The sequence below is a fragment of the Branchiostoma belcheri genome, unplaced genomic scaffold (assembly GCF_001625305.1).
Source record: "Branchiostoma belcheri isolate BF01 breed outbred unplaced genomic scaffold, Haploidv18h27 scaffold5, whole genome shotgun sequence".
Lineage (NCBI taxonomy): Eukaryota > Metazoa > Chordata > Leptocardii > Amphioxiformes > Branchiostomatidae > Branchiostoma > Branchiostoma belcheri.
This window is the reverse complement of record NW_017804131.1, coordinates 89,025-105,619: the sequence shown is the minus strand read 5'-3', so window position 1 is coordinate 105,619 and position 16,595 is coordinate 89,025. Positions and strand designations below refer to the sequence as shown.

General features: G+C 43.2%; 1 protein-coding gene across 2 annotated transcripts; it reads left to right on the top strand.

Annotated features, from left to right (window-relative positions):
• Nucleotides 1-5,050: 5,050 nt before the first annotated feature.
• Nucleotides 5,051-15,994, top strand: LOC109479914. Of its 2 annotated transcripts, XM_019781972.1 has the most exons (15): nucleotides 5,051-5,146; nucleotides 6,395-6,949; nucleotides 7,398-7,563; nucleotides 7,813-7,940; nucleotides 8,720-8,914; nucleotides 9,326-9,440; nucleotides 9,867-9,948; nucleotides 10,237-11,114; nucleotides 11,530-11,611; nucleotides 11,954-12,966; nucleotides 13,398-13,523; nucleotides 14,056-14,283; nucleotides 14,597-14,812; nucleotides 15,085-15,252; nucleotides 15,635-15,993. In XM_019781972.1, exons 2-15 carry the CDS (start codon nucleotides 6,431-6,433, stop codon nucleotides 15,877-15,879), a joined length of 4,161 nt encoding a protein of 1,386 aa, XP_019637531.1. In that variant the 5' UTR covers nucleotides 5,051-5,146; nucleotides 6,395-6,430; the 3' UTR covers nucleotides 15,880-15,993. The 2 variants fall into 2 exon arrangements, with proteins under 2 accessions (XP_019637531.1, XP_019637532.1); XM_019781973.1 differs by lacking the exon at nucleotides 5,051-5,146 and having other exon boundaries at nucleotides 15,635-15,994.
• Nucleotides 15,995-16,595: the final 601 nt, after the last annotated feature.

Genomic DNA, 16,595 nt, shown 5'->3' with positions numbered 1-16,595 from the left:
ATACTGTCTTGCCACCGTAGGATCTGCTTGGAGATTAACAAATGCAGAATAATTTGAAGCAGAGGAGACCTTGGTCTGGCGAGCTGATTTCATTTTCAAATGAAAGTTGTATGAGATGGAATCATTTTTCAGAACCACAATACCTCTGCCGTTTTTCCCAGTCATATTTTTAATTGCAAATGATGCCCGAAGGCTCATTGCAAAGAAACTAAGGCACAGCGATCCACGATCCACTACCATCCACCTTCCGGCATGGCAACAGACATCTTTATCCATTTTCGGCATGGTGACCACTGTCAGAAGGCAACAAAATTTCTTGTTTTTTTTTCGAAAATTAATGCGCGCGCTGATGTCATCCATAAAAATTACTTGCTGTGGCCTAATGAGTGGGTTTTGTGATCTGAGTAGAAACGTTAGTCTTTTAAAGTGTTCTTCTAAATGTTAAAAGGAGGAGGAAATTGTGGCAACTGTTCGAAATAATATGTTTCTGTCGGTCTCGTAGTGACTAATAATTCTTTGCCCTATTGGAAAGGCTTCGGGACAGTTGGACATGTGTATTAACGCCACGCGTCTTTCCATTTAGGCGCACGTAAACCTGGTCTCCTCCCCTTAGCCGTGTAACGTCAACACTACATAGAATTCCTGCAGGTCATTCTTCACTCCTGACGTGTTCTTTTCAGTCGGCCGGAAGACAGATTTAGAACAGAGCAGGAAGATGGAAATGGCCTGGCGGTGGATTCAGGCTGTTCTTCGGAGATATGATTTGGGCGCATCTGCGTGTTTTCAACGCCATATATTCACGCATTCAAAGCGACTCCCGGCCAAAAGCCTGGACATAGCCGGGCCTGCTTTCTGTGCTTGTCGTGATCCCTATTAAGATCAATTTTGATCCTATCGGTAATAAATAACATTCTTATTCCACCCCGCCCTTATTTTAGAGAACGTTACTGCTCGTGTTTGTTTGTTTGTTTGTTTGTTTTATTAGGATATCATTAGTGTTACATAAATTTCACACTAATCTCCCTGGATTCCGCATTGGTGATGATTTAAATCATCGTGTAGCTACTACGAGACGGGGGTTCGCCAGACCTCCATCCGGGTGATTTGGATCATGGAGTGAATCACCAACTTGCAAATGTTTGTCTTCTCTCACTTGTAGTATCTGAATTTGTTTTCATTGTTTGAGAATAGGCGTGCAGGAAAGACCATCCTATCGATACACTCTACATTACTCTTTATATATCAATGGACGTATTTTATTAAAATTTCTTTTCATATCACCAGAGACTTTATAGACGATCCCTTGCTAAAAACAGGGTCGAACAATGACAATTTGGAAATAGTCCTTTGAAAGCAGTGATTCCCCACTTAATGAAGGCGATGGTCCCGGTGAATAGGGACCAAAAAGCACTACACTTTTCTACAAATTGAAATGCCCTTTTCGACATTCAGAAGGAGGGCACGTTCTGACATTATCTACATGCGATCAGCTGACTACTCCTGAGTGATGACCTGGATTTTCTCACAAGTAAATAGAATTAATGGTTAAACGTTTGATAACACTAACCAGCTTACTAGGCCCAAATATGGATTGTACAGATATGACATCTGAAGAGCAGTCGCCACTTTTTATTGCATTTAACTCTGAGATAGATCTTTTAAAAATTGGTTACGACGTACGCGCCTTACGGGAATTACCTATCGCTGAGAAGCTACTGTTGCATGAAATAGAAACTTTGCTTCACGTTTGTCAAAAGTCCAAATTGCTACTGTCTATATCAATATCGGGATGAGTGAGGCGGCTCTAAATCGCACGGATAGTGTTGAAAGCTGGTACACGAATGGTATACATAGCTAGTCCAAATGGCTTGAACAACTCTGAGAGACTACATGCATTATGTATAATCCATGCATAGTGATCCTGTAGTGACATTTATGTACAATTTTTTTCACTTCAGTCATGTTGCTAAACCAGTCACAATATTCACATCAAGAACCGTTCCTGATCCAATGCTAGCCCATCCAGGCATAGAACTTAAGGTAATACGTATACGTGATTCAGTGAAATGCACCTTCTACCTTTATGTCCCAACTAACTTGGCTATACTACAGCTCATGCAGCACTGTTGGAGCTAGGGAGAACCGATTGTAGATGTGTCTTAATTAGCCTGTTGTTGGCTTCCAGAAGCGGCTGGAAAGAGTAGAAATTGGCCAACTGCAAAAACATGTCGACAGCTGATATGCCAGGGGAGTTGGTCCGCGCTAAGAGAACAGCAGCAAATGTACTCCTATCGTTATCGCGGACCAACTCCCCTGGGATATGAGTATCATCTGTCTATTTGACCAATATTTCTACTCTTTCCAGTCGCTTCCCGAGGCCTGGTAGAGGCTAGAAACATCTCACGTGGTGGACTATAAAATAGCAGGCAGGTGTGTTGAAGGGAAGCCCGTTCTTCTCTCCGTGTTTCGCCCCGTCCTTGGAGCGTGATAATTCTATTGATTGTGAGGGATTCCACCTGCGCGGCGTGGTGTCGGCACTGTGCCGTGAAATCGCAGGAGCCTTACAGGAACAGACATCTGATTTATCATTTCTGGGTCTTAACTTTCTACAAATGCGCCCAAACGATGGATTTACGCCACGTAATTTCGTTATCAGTTGGTAAATTTGCCGACCATGACACGTATCGAAAGAAAAAAGTCATTTGATCTCGACGTGGCCATTGACCCCTTCTAACATATTTTTCCGAGCTAAAGATCAAAAATACTTTGTCATACCGAAATGTGATGGGTTGGTGATGTTGTACCGCAAAACATAACAGGAAAACAGCGACACACACAGAGACATATTTGCCATCCATCTATCCATGGACGTGACCCTTGCAAGCCAGTGATAACTCGAGAAAAGAGCTGCTTTAAAATACCTTACCTTTTAATAGCTATAAAATAATGCTTGTGAGCAATACCTCTGTAAAACCCGTGTAGTCGACTCTATCGACTATGCTATAGCGAGAACGCACCCAATGATAGAACAACAACCACCCTAACTGAAACCCTATGAAAAGATCCTATCAATAGATCTAGAACGTATCATAGAACAGTAATCCCCCTAACTAAAACATTCACTACAATCTAGTACTCGTACACCTTACCTTGGTGAAGGGAAGCCAGAACGCAGCTCACAGTAACGATGAGAACTGTTCTTTGAATTCCCATCCCCGTATCCATTCCGTACACCGTTCCTCTTATTGTATCCAGCACCGATATACCCCGGTTCTTCCACACGCAAAACTATACAGTAGCACAGCGAATGAAGTCAGGTTTTACCGCTGCGAACGCTCTGGAAGGCGCTTTACTTGCCAGTGAGACGCTGCAGTGTTCTCAAGCCCTCCTCTTGTACGGGCGGCGCGGGGAACTAGCGGCAAGCTGTAGGGATGCGCCACGGGTGGACGAGCCCAAATCTAGCGTCCGTAGCAGGCTTATACAACTGGGGGTTTGGTGGTCTTCGGCTGTTTTCTGATTAGCCCAGTTCTAAAACGGGGGTAATTCAACCAGGCCGGCTATGTTGTCTATATGCAATCAGAAAATAGCACATAAAACATCCCAAAGACCCTGAAGACCCCAAAACCCCCCAGTTTTTGGCATTCTATTGAGGCTACCCAAATCGTCCTCTCCTGCGAAACAACGTTTGCTATGATATCAGAGTCAGGGCTCGAAACACCCGGGTGCTATATGCAAAATGAACATGGTCTTCAAGATTTGCTCATAAAAATATTTGGAATGTGCAATTTTGAACCTAGAAAATACCTATATATGATGCATTTGCACTGCATATCTCCGAAGTTTATACATAAAGGGAAACTTGAAAAGAAAGGGGACTTAACGTTGATACATTGGTTATCAAGTCTGCTCATCATCACATGCACAGTCAATAGTCATGTCTCTCAGCCAGCGATGTCGATATCTTATTCTATCGTAATCTGTTAACATGGCCATTCAGCAGAAGTCTCTATCCCTATGTATTACTGTTGAGCAATTGGCAAATAAATACAAGTGCTTGCATTGTTCGTGCTTGGTCACTTATTCTTGTATAAACTCCTGTATTTTGTGGCAATTTAGGTGCAATTTTAGTTTTTACAAACTCATGTATTCTGTGGCAATTTAGGTGCAATTTTAGTTTTTACAAACTCATGTATTCTGTGGCAATTTAGGTGCAATTTTAGTTTTTACAAACTCATGTATTCTGTGGCAATTTAGGTGCATTTTTTTCTAATATTTTTGCCAACGTGCATTTCTGCACATACCAGAAAAAAATATTTCGAGCCCTGTTGGAGGGTATGTACGGCCGCCTGGCATGGACCACGGGTGAATAATTGAGAAGCGCATCCGATCACGAGCGATGGAAGGTAATAGGACCAGCCGATCACTGCAGTAGAACTGTCGGTGCAATTGATGTCGTGCACAGCTACCATAGGTAGCGGTAGCGATATTACAGGTATCACTTGTGGAACAGCTGAATGCATCCGTCTGTGAAATACCTTAACAGCAGTGCGACCGCCAGCCAGCGTGGAGTTGAATAATTTAAGAGATGGAGACCAACTTTATGTGACTAAGAACTACTAGTATACAAGAAGTAAAACCTTATGTAGTCCACCCCATTATAAAAGGTTTAGAGTGTAAATTCTCGCCTTTGTTTGACGACCTACGTGGTAAAACTGCCCGTATTCTGACCAATATTGATCATTGCCTTTTCAAGTTAACTTTCTTTTCGATTACAAACTTATAAGTTTATTGTAGAGACTATAGTATTTATTAGATCGTAGGTCTTACTTAGCTCAAAGTGTTGGAAAGGTGAGGAGCAATACAGAAGCCTAAAATTCTAACATTATAGCTGCCGGAATACGCTCGGGATATTGCTGGTACACAGGCCGCTGATCGACTCTTTCCTTGGGCATGCACCGCCCGAGCGATCCGTATCGGTTTGATATAGAACCGCTAGATGTCGCTGCTTCGCGGTCGACAATGTGCCGGAAACCGACTACTGTCGTAAATAACTACACGTGCGTACGACAAGCTTGTGATGCAAAATGCCAGCTAGAATGGTTACCGGTAGAACAGGTTTATCAGGTGCTCCTCGCGTCGGAAACAGGTGAGTTTGGGGTTAAATCTTTGCTTTCCTCCCTCCTTGAGATTTTCGACGATATTTTGGACGACAATCTTTATATAACAGTGTGTTTAAGTAACTCGCATGGGCCTTGATGTTGAAAATGTTTAACGCACTTACTGTTAATGTTAATGAGATTGTTTAATGCCTTTTTAGCGTAAACAAAAGCTCACAGAGCGTAAGTAAAATGAATTATGTTTCACAGCAGTTGGTGTTTGGGCGACCCTTAAACTTTAAAGGGAAAATGTCAAAGGGAAAATATTAAGAAGTACTTGTATACACGGTGTTTTAGCATGTATTTAATGTTACTATTCTTTACATAACAAAAATGTACCTGTTTAACCCTGAATTGTTGTCTGCAGCCCGTAAACCAGCCCGCAAACACTAAGCCGGCACACGCAATAGAGGCAATACGGGGCTCATATATTATACTAGTACATAAGGATAATACTAACTAGACTAGTCACCTCCTTATTTCTCAGTAATGCCTATGCATAGTTTGCCCTGGGCGACTGTAGCTGACATACATGTACGGTGGACTATATACGATGGTTGTCTGTGTCACAAAAATAGTGCGCAGTAAATCGTCGGATCTGCGAGGTTGTCACGCTAGATTTGGCTCCCCATGGCTCGGTTATCGTTGTAGATTTTCAAGTAGGTTTTGAATTGATCAAAAAGCCTTGGGATTGTAGTGTTTTTCGGCGTGGTGAAGCTGGACGGCCAGCGAAGCATTTTTGGTATTAGTCCGCGAGCAAGGGTGATGCGGTTTGTCGCCTGATGACCCAAATAGCTGCGTTCTATGTGGAATTTCAAGGCAGTCGCGTGAGCGGATTTTGCGAAAAACTTATCGCAACAACCTATATTTTTTCCGTTTTTCAGAAACAGGAAGTAGTAAGCTATTTCAGCATATAAGCCGTTAGCCCGGGAAAATTCGTTTTTTTCCAGACAAGTCCGTTGAAAAAAATGCAAAAAAAAAACTATATTTTTCGTATCCAAAATTTTCGTTAGACTACAGTTTTTACCCAAATTATAGAGTCAACAGACAATAACCAAAATTCTATCGGAAGCCGGCTGGAAACCTCCGTTGACTGATATAATGAGATTTCCCGGCGTACTTTTCTTGGCGGAGTTGTAGCCCTTCGGTCTGAGGGTGTCCGCCGGATCTAAAATCGTGAAAAAAAAAACTCCAGTCCGAGACCACAAGCAACTTTTTCCTCCAAATTGTCTGTCCAGGTTGAAATGATCATCTAAAGTACATCATCCTACAACATGCGAGAACACAGTAGATCACCGGTGTACAGGTCCTGTCTGAGGCACCTTGTCATCCTCGTCACCCTGCTTGTAGCGTCGCGACGTTGCGATGTCTCCGCGGACAGCCAAGTCCTGCAAAAATGCCACATGAAGCCTTTCGGTTGTCACAAGCCGCCGTCTGGAACGGTCGAGACTATCGACGCCGTCCCTGACCCCGAGACGTTCTACCGCGACTACGTCCGCAAACACATCCCCGTCCTCATTAAGGGGGGAGCTGCTCACTGGCCAGCGGCTCAAAAATGGCCCGGGAACGACCAATACCTCACCGAAGCATTCGGAGACGAAGTCTTCGAGGTAGATTTCCGCAAGGTCTGGAAAGGCAGCTTTGTCTTCACGAAGAAAATGAAGTTTCGAGACTTCTTGAAGATGTACCGGGATGAGCCGGTCTATCTGGATTCTCCGATGAGCATCTCGAGTCAGATGTACAAAGACATGGAACTGCCACGCTTTCTGGCCTGTAATGAGCCAAGTGATTTGGTAAGTAACAGGGTTGGGGTATTTTGTAGCCTCTAACAGGCATTAAGCTTTCCAACAATGAATCATAACTTCCTTCATCTTGACTTGCTTTTGTGACTTAAGATGTATGAATCGTAACAGTTTGGAACGAAAAGTATGTCTAGTGACTGACTTTGTGTAACGGGAAAACACTTTCCGGCAATGCAATAGTGCACATTTACATCATATTCATATCAAGGAACGTTTGTGTCATAGCAACAAAAGCAATTTTCATTGAATCATAACTCTGAGCAAAGACTTGATATAATGCCTCTGTTCTGGGTAAATGCTTTGTAGTAGTTGTCTTGAAGTTAAATGCAAATACAGCATTCAATCAATTCTTATTATCAATTCTGATAAAAATAAACATGCTGTACAGTTCAGGTAACACTTGCAGGGTTAAGTGATGATGTGTTGTTGTTTTCCCCAGTTGACGAGTATAAACCTGCTGTACAGCTCAGGGAACACCAGTTATGTTATTCACCATGACGGATTGGACAACATCCTGACAGTGGTGTCAGGGAGGAAATCTGTGCTGGTGAGCCACCCCAAGTTCTCCCGACACCTGTACATGAACAACTTCACCGTGCTACCAGGTGGGTTTATGTGTATACACCAGTGTTCAGCCAGTTTTTCCATCATTTGACGGAATTTTGCTTCTCATGATGGACAAAAAATTTTGCCCAATTTGTCATCTCTGACAAACTCGGTGGGTAAAAAGACCTCACCGAAGCATCCTGGTAGAAAAACACATAAGCTTGGGTATCATGACTTGCTACCTTGGGTAAAGTCCTGCAAAAGCAATGACTATGTTTTAGTTGTCCTAAATGTTGTATGATGTTTAGGGTTGGCCCCCCTGGACCCAGAGGAGATAGACCTAGTCAAGTATCCACTTGTCGCTGAGGTGGACTATTCCATTGCTGAGTTAGAGGCAGGGGACATGTTATTTATTCCACAGTTTTGGTTCCACCAGGTACGTACGTAATTCATATGTTGACATTCAAGGTATTGAGCAGCTATTCTCTAATCTACAAGCACATCCTACGGTGGCAAGGCAGTATACATTGGCCAGATCTAAAAGGAGTGTCCAGTAGCCATCTTCGTCAATGGATACTGCCTTGCCAACATAGCATCTGCTTGGAGATTACTGTCCTCTTGGCACTTTTCATCAATTGCTTACGTCACGTATCAGTAAAGGCGCATGTGATTAAGGTCACGTGTTTGTAAACCGTCTCTTGCGAGATTACGTTATGAAGTGATTGATCATTAATTATCCTGATGAAGGCGACAGTGGTCGCTGAAAATTTGATCTCTCTGTAAACTGTGAGTTGGAATAAAGTTCAATATTTTACTATGATTACTACCAACACAGATGAACTTTCATGATAATTACTGTTCTCTGTTATAATTACTGTTCTCTATTGAGGTAGTCTTTTTTTTGTAGATGGCACCTTGCGGCTTTTTCCCTTATATATACCTTTGTTTCCTACCTTTTTTACCTACCCAACCGAAGTAGGAAAGTTGTGTAAAGTGCCTAAATTCGCAATAACCCAATGTCTAACCAGGGATGAAAAGAATCAAACCAGTGCCTTCTCAATCCCCTGTCTACTGACATAGCCGCTTGGTCATTCAATCCCACATATATATACCCAGTGGATAAATGTTAATGGGGGTTACATTGTAGTCTTTGGTAAAATTTCTAAATGCGATATATGCATTGAATAATGCATAAAATATTCCTACACATGACAGGTACGTTCTGAAGAAGACCCGAACATCGCCTTCAGTATCTGGTTTGAGCAGTTTACAGAGTGCAATGCAAGAGCAGAGAAAGAGTACAACACATTGCTGCAGATTGTTGAGACCAGCGAGCTGTTCTCAAGGTGCGTGGAGGAGCAACCTAAAGAGACCAGCTGTAAGCCAGGACCTCCGCCGCCTCTGTCTCAGGTTAGATCAGACTTTGTTTGTTGGATTGATTGTTTGTTTGTTTGTTTGTTTGTTTGTTTGGTTAGGATCTCCTTTACTGTGCCAATTCTGACTTTTCATCCCAGAGTCCTGGTGATGATGTAAATCCTTATGAGACGTGACTAAATTCTTATGAGACGGGGGTTCATCAGCTAGGCCTCCATCTGGGTGATTTGTAGTGAATCACACTAACTTCCAGATAGTAGTATTTGGACCAATTCGCACATTTGGGCAGTTTGCCCCTACCCTTTTCCGAAAGGTGTGGAGGGTTCTTACTTCTGTCATCATTCTTGTTCGTTTGTTGTGAAATACATAAATTGGCAATTATTTCCATTCACAACACAACGTTCTGTTGTCATGATTCTTCTTTGTAAAATATGCCTTGTTCTTTAGATTGTAGCATCTTTGTCCCAAGAGAAGAAGGAAATATGGCTCACCACCAGCAATACTGGTGAAATCGAGGAGGCAAAACCTGTTCCAGACAAGACGATGGCTAGTGGATATTCTAGTAAGAGTTTTTGAAATTCATAACTTCATAACAGTGTGAGGCATATATATATATATATATATATATATATATATGTATGTATATATCAACTTTAATTACTTAGAAACAGTCAGAAACAAAAAAAATCTATCATGTATAACTTCTTAATAAGGCCGCAATGACTTAAATGGATGACATACTCAGATTTAGACCAAATAGTACATAATTACTTTACGACAGGCCTAGGTACTGCCAGTTCCCATTGTTGCTGTAGCTATTAGCTACCGTGGACTACAGAGGATGGCACCAGTCTTAATTGTTGTAAGTGATTTTTTATAACAGGCAAAAATTAATGCGCGCAGGTTTATTCATAAAATTACATCAGTGTGGCCTAACTAGTATTAGACATAACAATTTACTTATCAATATGTTTCTTTTCATTTTCAGTCCCTGTTCTTGGGTTGGGTACAGCACAGATGGATGAGAAGACATATGACGCTGTGTTATTTGCGCTCAAGTCTGGCTACAGGTGAGGTTACAGGTAGTGCATCTATGATATAACAGGACTGTCTGCTGATAGAAAAGAGTCCTGTTTGTGAAATCTGTGACGGTCACACTATGCTAACATACATGGGAGTAAATGTTTGTTTGTTTGTTTGTTTGTTTGTTTGTTTGATTGATTGATTGATTCATTGATTGTTTGTTTGTTTGTTTGGTTGGTTGGTTGGTTGGTTGGTTGGTTGGTTGGTTGGTTGGTTGGTTGGTTGGTTGGTTGGTTGTTTAACAGTACATGTATCTACTTTTCTTATCTGAACAGAATGATCGACACAGCGCAATCCTACACATACTCAGAGGAGTCCATCGGCAGAGCCATCAAGGATTCCGGCGTTCCCAGAGAGGACATCTTCATCATCACCAAACTGGCGCCAACGTTCTTCGGCTCCGGTCCAACCAAGAAGTCCGTCGACGTGTCGCTCGAGAAGCTGGGGACTGACTACATCGACCTGTTCCTGATCCACTCTCCATACTGTGAGGAGGAGGTTGCGGACGGTGACGACGGTTATCACAGATGCCCCCTGGATAATCCCAACGCATCGTGGGAAGAGAGTTGGAAGGCCATGGAAGAGCTTCACCGAGAGGGAAAGATCCGGAGTCTGGGGGTCAGCAACTTCTACCCCAAACAGCTGAGCAAACTCGTGGACATGGCGAAGGTGCCTGTCTCCCTGGTGCAGAACTGGTTCGACCCGTTCTACCAGGACCAGGCCACGAGAGAGTTCTGCCGCCAGCACGACATCGTGTACCAGGGGTACAGCACGCTCGGAACGGTGTGGCCGGATACGTTCGACCCACCGATAGCTAACCCCGTCCTCACAAATGTCGACCTCCTCGCCATCGCCGATTCCATGGACCAGTCGGTACCCAACGTCGTTCTACGCTGGGCCATACAGAAGGACGTTGTGGTGATCCCCAAAGCCGTGACCGAGAAGCACATCTTGAACAACCTTAATGTTCTTGACCAGGACCTGAGTGAGTCCCACATGGCCTATATCAATCATGCCATCGTTCCCGTGAAGATTCACGAAGACGGGGAACCGATCCTAGACAAGGACGTGTTGAAAAGGATCATGGGATTTAATGTAGAGGAAAACCCTGAGGCTCACATGCCAGATTTCAGGATGCCCAGTGGACACACAAGTATGTATCGCAGTCCTAGAGGAACATTAATATCTTTGATATGAAAATGTATCGCATGCTGTCGTCTTTGGCATCAAATATGACAAAGATAATTTTTTTGTCAATTAGACTTTTTATCAAATACTAACTGAAGGATGTTGAGCTTCTCTCTTGAATTCAAAGCTAACAGTTTGAGTTTTGTTTTCTCAACTTGTAACTTCTATGCTCACAGTTTTCACAGTCACTTCTGTACTGCAAACGTATCATTACCACAAACAAATCAACCGTCGACGTTCTTCTGCTGCCACTGCGAACATATAGTTCTTTGAATACCTCCATTTTTCTCAAACCGGGAAATTTTGGTACCGTAAACACAAAGTGTGAATTACATTACTGTAGTATTATGAATAATCTTGACGCTCTGACTTTCTTGCAGTTCCTGTTTTTGGCCTTGGGACGGCTGGGATGATGGAGAAGACATATGATCTGGTGCTGTTTGCATTGAAGGCTGGGTACAGGTAAGCTATGGTTCACTCACTCACTCACTCACTCACTCACTCACTCACTCACTCCTACACATGCTAATTATAAACCCTTGCGAATGGGTTGTCGTACCAAGAGGTAGTGTTATCATCGATGGCAACCAATTCGCGTCTATCCTATGGGTTGACGTTGTGTAGGTTAAGGTGATGAAAATCCTCCCTTACATTGTCAATCATTGGTCAACCTCGTGGGTTTTGGCCTTCCACGTACTGTGTGATTGTCTTTCTAGTCCACTTCTCACTGTCCATTCCTTGTAGGTGGCCATACCATCTTAGCATTTGGTAAACTTTTTTGTTGTTGCTGTTGCTACTTTGCAGGATGATTGACACAGCACAGTCGTACTACCGCTACAACTCTGAGGAAGAAGTCGGCCGTGCCATAAAGGACTCAGGCATCCCTCGAGAAGAAATCTTCCTCGTCACTAAGCTTTCCCCGAGATTCTTCGGCCGAGACTTAACACTCAGCACAGTTCAGGACTCCATTAAGAAACTTGGCGTGGACTACATCGATCTTCTCTTGATCCACGACCGAGACTGCAGCGACCCTCACTACCAGTGTGAACCGGGTGAGCCCAAAGCATCATGGGAGGAGAGCTGGAAGGCCATGGAGGAGCTGCATAACGAGGGCAAAGTTCGCAGCCTGGGCGTGAGCAACTTCTACCCGAAACACCTGGAGAAGCTGCTGGCCATGGCAAAAGTTCCAGTGTCCGTTGTACAGAACTGGTTCGACCCTTTCTACCGTGACGAGGCCACGAGAGAGTTCTGCAAACAACACGGGATCGTGTACCAGGGGTACAGCACGCTGGGAGGCATGTGGACGGAGTGGATGTTCAGGAAGAAAAAGGTGGAGAAGGCAAAGAACCCCGTCCTGACCAGTCCGATTTTGGCAAAACTTTCCAAAACCTTAGACATCCCCGTGGCTAACATCGTCCTCCGATGGGCCTTACAGAAAGGTGTTGTCATCATCCCAAAGTCTGTGAAGACGGAGCGCATTCTGAACAACCTCGAGGTGCTTAATATGGAACTGAACAAGCTCAGCATCCGTGTTGTTGATGAAAAGATCGCGCCGGTAAAGATAGACGAGGATGGTCTACCTTCCGTGTACACAGATGAGAAAGAGTGGAACAGGATTATAGGGAGCTCTAATGACAGTGAACAAGAAGAAGAAGAAGAAGACGTCCAAGCACAGAAGAACAGTGAACATCAGAAGAGGACAAAGTTGTTTGAGCCTGTGAATCCGAAAGATGAGACCATTTTTGTCGGTTCTGACAGTGGAACAATGTTTGCCTTGGATGGGGAAACTGGAAAAGTGAAGTGGACATTTACTACAGGTTAGTCAAAGTGAATTACAACACGGGCAATAAGAGAGTGGCAATGGCAATGGTAATCTTGTAATCGCTTTTGCCGGACAGTATCCCCCCCATGCTTACATAGCTGCCCATCCATGCACAAAAACATGCCAGTCCTTGGTGCTGAACACAAAACACACAGGAAACACACACACTGTCACACAAACGCACGCATGCACGCACATACACACACACACACACACACACACACACACACACACACACACACACACACACACACACACATACATACACACACACATTTCGCCTGTCCTTGGTGCTGAACACAACAGTTAATCTGCAAGAGGAAAATAAAACACTGCAGACACAAGGGCACTGCTTCTACAGACTGGTACACCGGTAAGAGAGACATCCTAAACTCATGTTCATAACATTTCTCCCATTGCCTATAGACGAGGATCTTGGTTCTTCTCCTGCGTTCAGCCCTGATCGGTCTGTGGTGTACTTTGGAACAGAGGACGGACATGTCAATGCCTTACAAGCTAAAGATGGGCACGTCTTATGGAGATATAAAACAGGTGTGTAAGACAGCTTATTATTTGTCAATAGTGTGAAATAATACCTTCTACCTTAATGTGTACATTTTGCTTTTTTCCCGAGTATTTAGAATTTATACCATCAAATGTAAGTTTAACTTGATTGTTAGATCTCCACTGGAGTACACCTGTACCTATTTTTCGTGAAAATGCTGAAATTAAGAAAATTATGTCGGCTTTAAAGTAATTTCATGTGTTTTGTACTTTGTGTGTTTGCACTTACTTTCATTTTTAAGTCAAAACGAAGGTTAGCTGTTGTTTTCAATGATATACTGTTACACGTACTCACATCATGTTCACGGTAGCAAAAATTTACGGTCTGAGAAAAATTGAGGTGTTCACAGAACTATAATGTTCATTATGGCAGCAGGTGCAGAAGAAAGAGAATCAGCAAACTATTTGTTGACGGTAACGATACGTTTGCAGAACATTTGTTACCACGAAAGCAGCAAACATGTGCCGTGAAAAAAAAATCAGGAATTACAGTGAAGTACCACTGCTATGTTTGTTACAGGTGGCGCAGTGACGTGCTCCCCCTCAGTTGGCCCGGATGGTACGGTCTACATCGGCACCCTGGGCAACCAGATGTACGCCTTCACACCAGATGGGAGCGTGAAGTGGTCGCGTGACCTGGGCGGAGAGATCTGGATACACCTTGCCTTGGCACACGACGGAGGGCTGGTGTATGTCGGAACAATGGCAGAAACCAACTCCAACGCCTTTGCACTGGATACACAAACAGGTACGGCATCAAATATAAAGAAATAGGCAACACATGTCTATCCATTTTCCTGAATTACTAAACATTAAGTGTGCAATATTGCAATCGCTTGTGCTTGTTTCAAAAATATTTGATTGACTGCTATTCAATCTACCAGCAAAATTTCCCCCTCAAAATAGAGTTAGGATTTCAAAATTTTCCCAGGATAGTATGCCTTTGACACTCGAAATGATGCTATGTCGATGAAGGAAAAAAAATCATATCAAGTGAACATGTAACACCAACAGCATAAAACCATACATATACATTCTTTATCTCTTTTTCTTCTTCACAGGGGCTCCTGTTTGGTCCTTCAAAGCAGCGGGTCCGATATTCACCGGCCCGGTCCTGAGCCCTGACGGCCGGTACGTGTACTACAGCTCCAAGGACTCCCACATCTACACTCTCCTGGCAGACAGCGGCAGTCTGGTCAGGAAGTTTGACATCGGGGAGCACCATGACGGCATAGACTCCTCTCCTGTCATCAGCAGGGACGGAACACTGTTTGTTGGTGGGTAGGAGTTAATCTCCAAGCTGTAATAATCTTTTGGTAGCTGGAACAGTATCAAATTGGCCAGGCAGTATCCATTTGCCAGACAGTACCCAATGGGCCACCCATTCAAGTAGGTGTTTTTCAATGTAGACATAATCTCCAAGCAAGCAGATCTTTCTGTCCCTGCAAAGACAGTATCAAATTGGACTCCTCTGTAGCTTACATTCATTGAGGCAGTTTTTGGCCCTACCTAGAGAAGTAGAATGATGGACTGCTGTTCTATTTCACAGGCACAAGAGGAGGGTCAGTCATGGCTGTGGACATTGAGCAAGGGAAACTGAAGTGGGAGAAGGAGTTCGGAGGTGATCATGAAATCCAGTCGTCACCGGCCCTGGACAATGAGGGTTACCTGTATATCGGCTCAGGTGACGGCAACCTCCTCAAACTCAAACAAGAAGGTCAGTTATACTCTTTGTTGTCTTCAAGATGCCGACATTTCTCATTTCTCAACAACACAAAGTGATATAGACTCAAGCCAATTTGCATTGTTTTGATGTTGCCATTAGGCTACAGCAATTTAATCAATTGGCTCCAACAGTTAAAGTCCTTGCTTACCAGTTGATACAGTTTTGCAGTGGTTTGATTAAAAGCTAGTTCCACATTCATTGTTTCACTGCTATGTTGACAACAACCACACAATGAGACTATTCAGCCTTTAGTACAAAACTATGTAGTATAGCTTAAGAATGTGCTTCATTTTTAAGTATATTTCAACCATTAAGACATGATCCTATATGTACAATGTTGGGGTAAGAAAGACTGATGTGTTTTTTCTTCCAGATGGTTCTGTTGTATGGAAGTTTCCTGCCGGTGAAGAGATCTGGTCCGGCCCCAGACTGGATAAGCACGGCCGCGTGTATGTAGGCTCGATCTCCGGCCCCGTCTTCTGCGTGGACCGTGAGACGGGCCGCGTGGTCTGGTCTTACGAGACCGAGGGTCCCGTGGTGGCAACGCCGCTGATCACGGTGGAGCACCAGTATGTGTACGAGTATGGGCAAGGCACGGAGGCCAAGATTGAGCTGTGAATGTACAGTTTAAAGGCATCTATTACAATTTCAGGGAGGCAAAGCTGGATTTTCAAGTCATTTTTCTGGTCATTCTTTTAATAATAAGAAAGTTTATTGCAAATACTTGCCCGAGGGCTAATTGCAGTTACAAACAACATAAGAAAGAAAATACAGTGCTATGTGAGACTATATCTATGTCTAGCATTATCCCATATTCTACAACATGCATGGTACTAGTTTTACTGGGTTTGACTTCTTCTTTTTAGGCAATGGAAGACGAATTTACCCACTTCTTCTATAATATGTGGGTTCTTTGATTTTAGTAGTAAAATTGTTTTTTTTTTTGTGGTGGGGAAGTAAGGGAGCATTTTAACGCAGTAAGTTCCCTTTAGCACACTGATATCTTTGTGGCAAAATGTTATGTCATTGGTGGAAAACGTTGCTTGATCCTTACAACATTTATGTGTAGATTAGAAAATAAGAGAATATGGTGAACATATGTTTGATTATTGGTGTAGAATTTTTTCCATTCTTTGTAGGTGTTTTTGCATTGCGTGCAATTCAAAACCTATTTATTATCATGGTGATGCTGGTTCGTATTTCTAGAGCTGGTTTGTATGTAGAGCTGAGATATCCCGTGTTCTAGCTAATAGACTGATTATGATGTATGGAGGTTAAGGTATAAATGAAATGTTTTGTTGAATTGCATGTAGGCGCTGAAGATGTACAGGACA

Bases quoted from the DNA above. Each gene is read 5' to 3' on its own strand.
- LOC109479914 (XM_019781973.1), top strand. From the start codon at position 6,431: ATGCGAGAACACAGTAGATCACCGGTGTACAGGTCCTGTCTGAGGCAC. The intron at 13,524-14,055 runs GTGTGTAAGACA...TGTTTGTTACAG, and splicing joins CTTATGGAGATATAAAACAG to GTGGCGCAGTGACGTGCTCC. The intron at 14,813-15,084 runs GTGGGTAGGAGT...TCTATTTCACAG, and splicing joins GGACGGAACACTGTTTGTTG to GCACAAGAGGAGGGTCAGTC.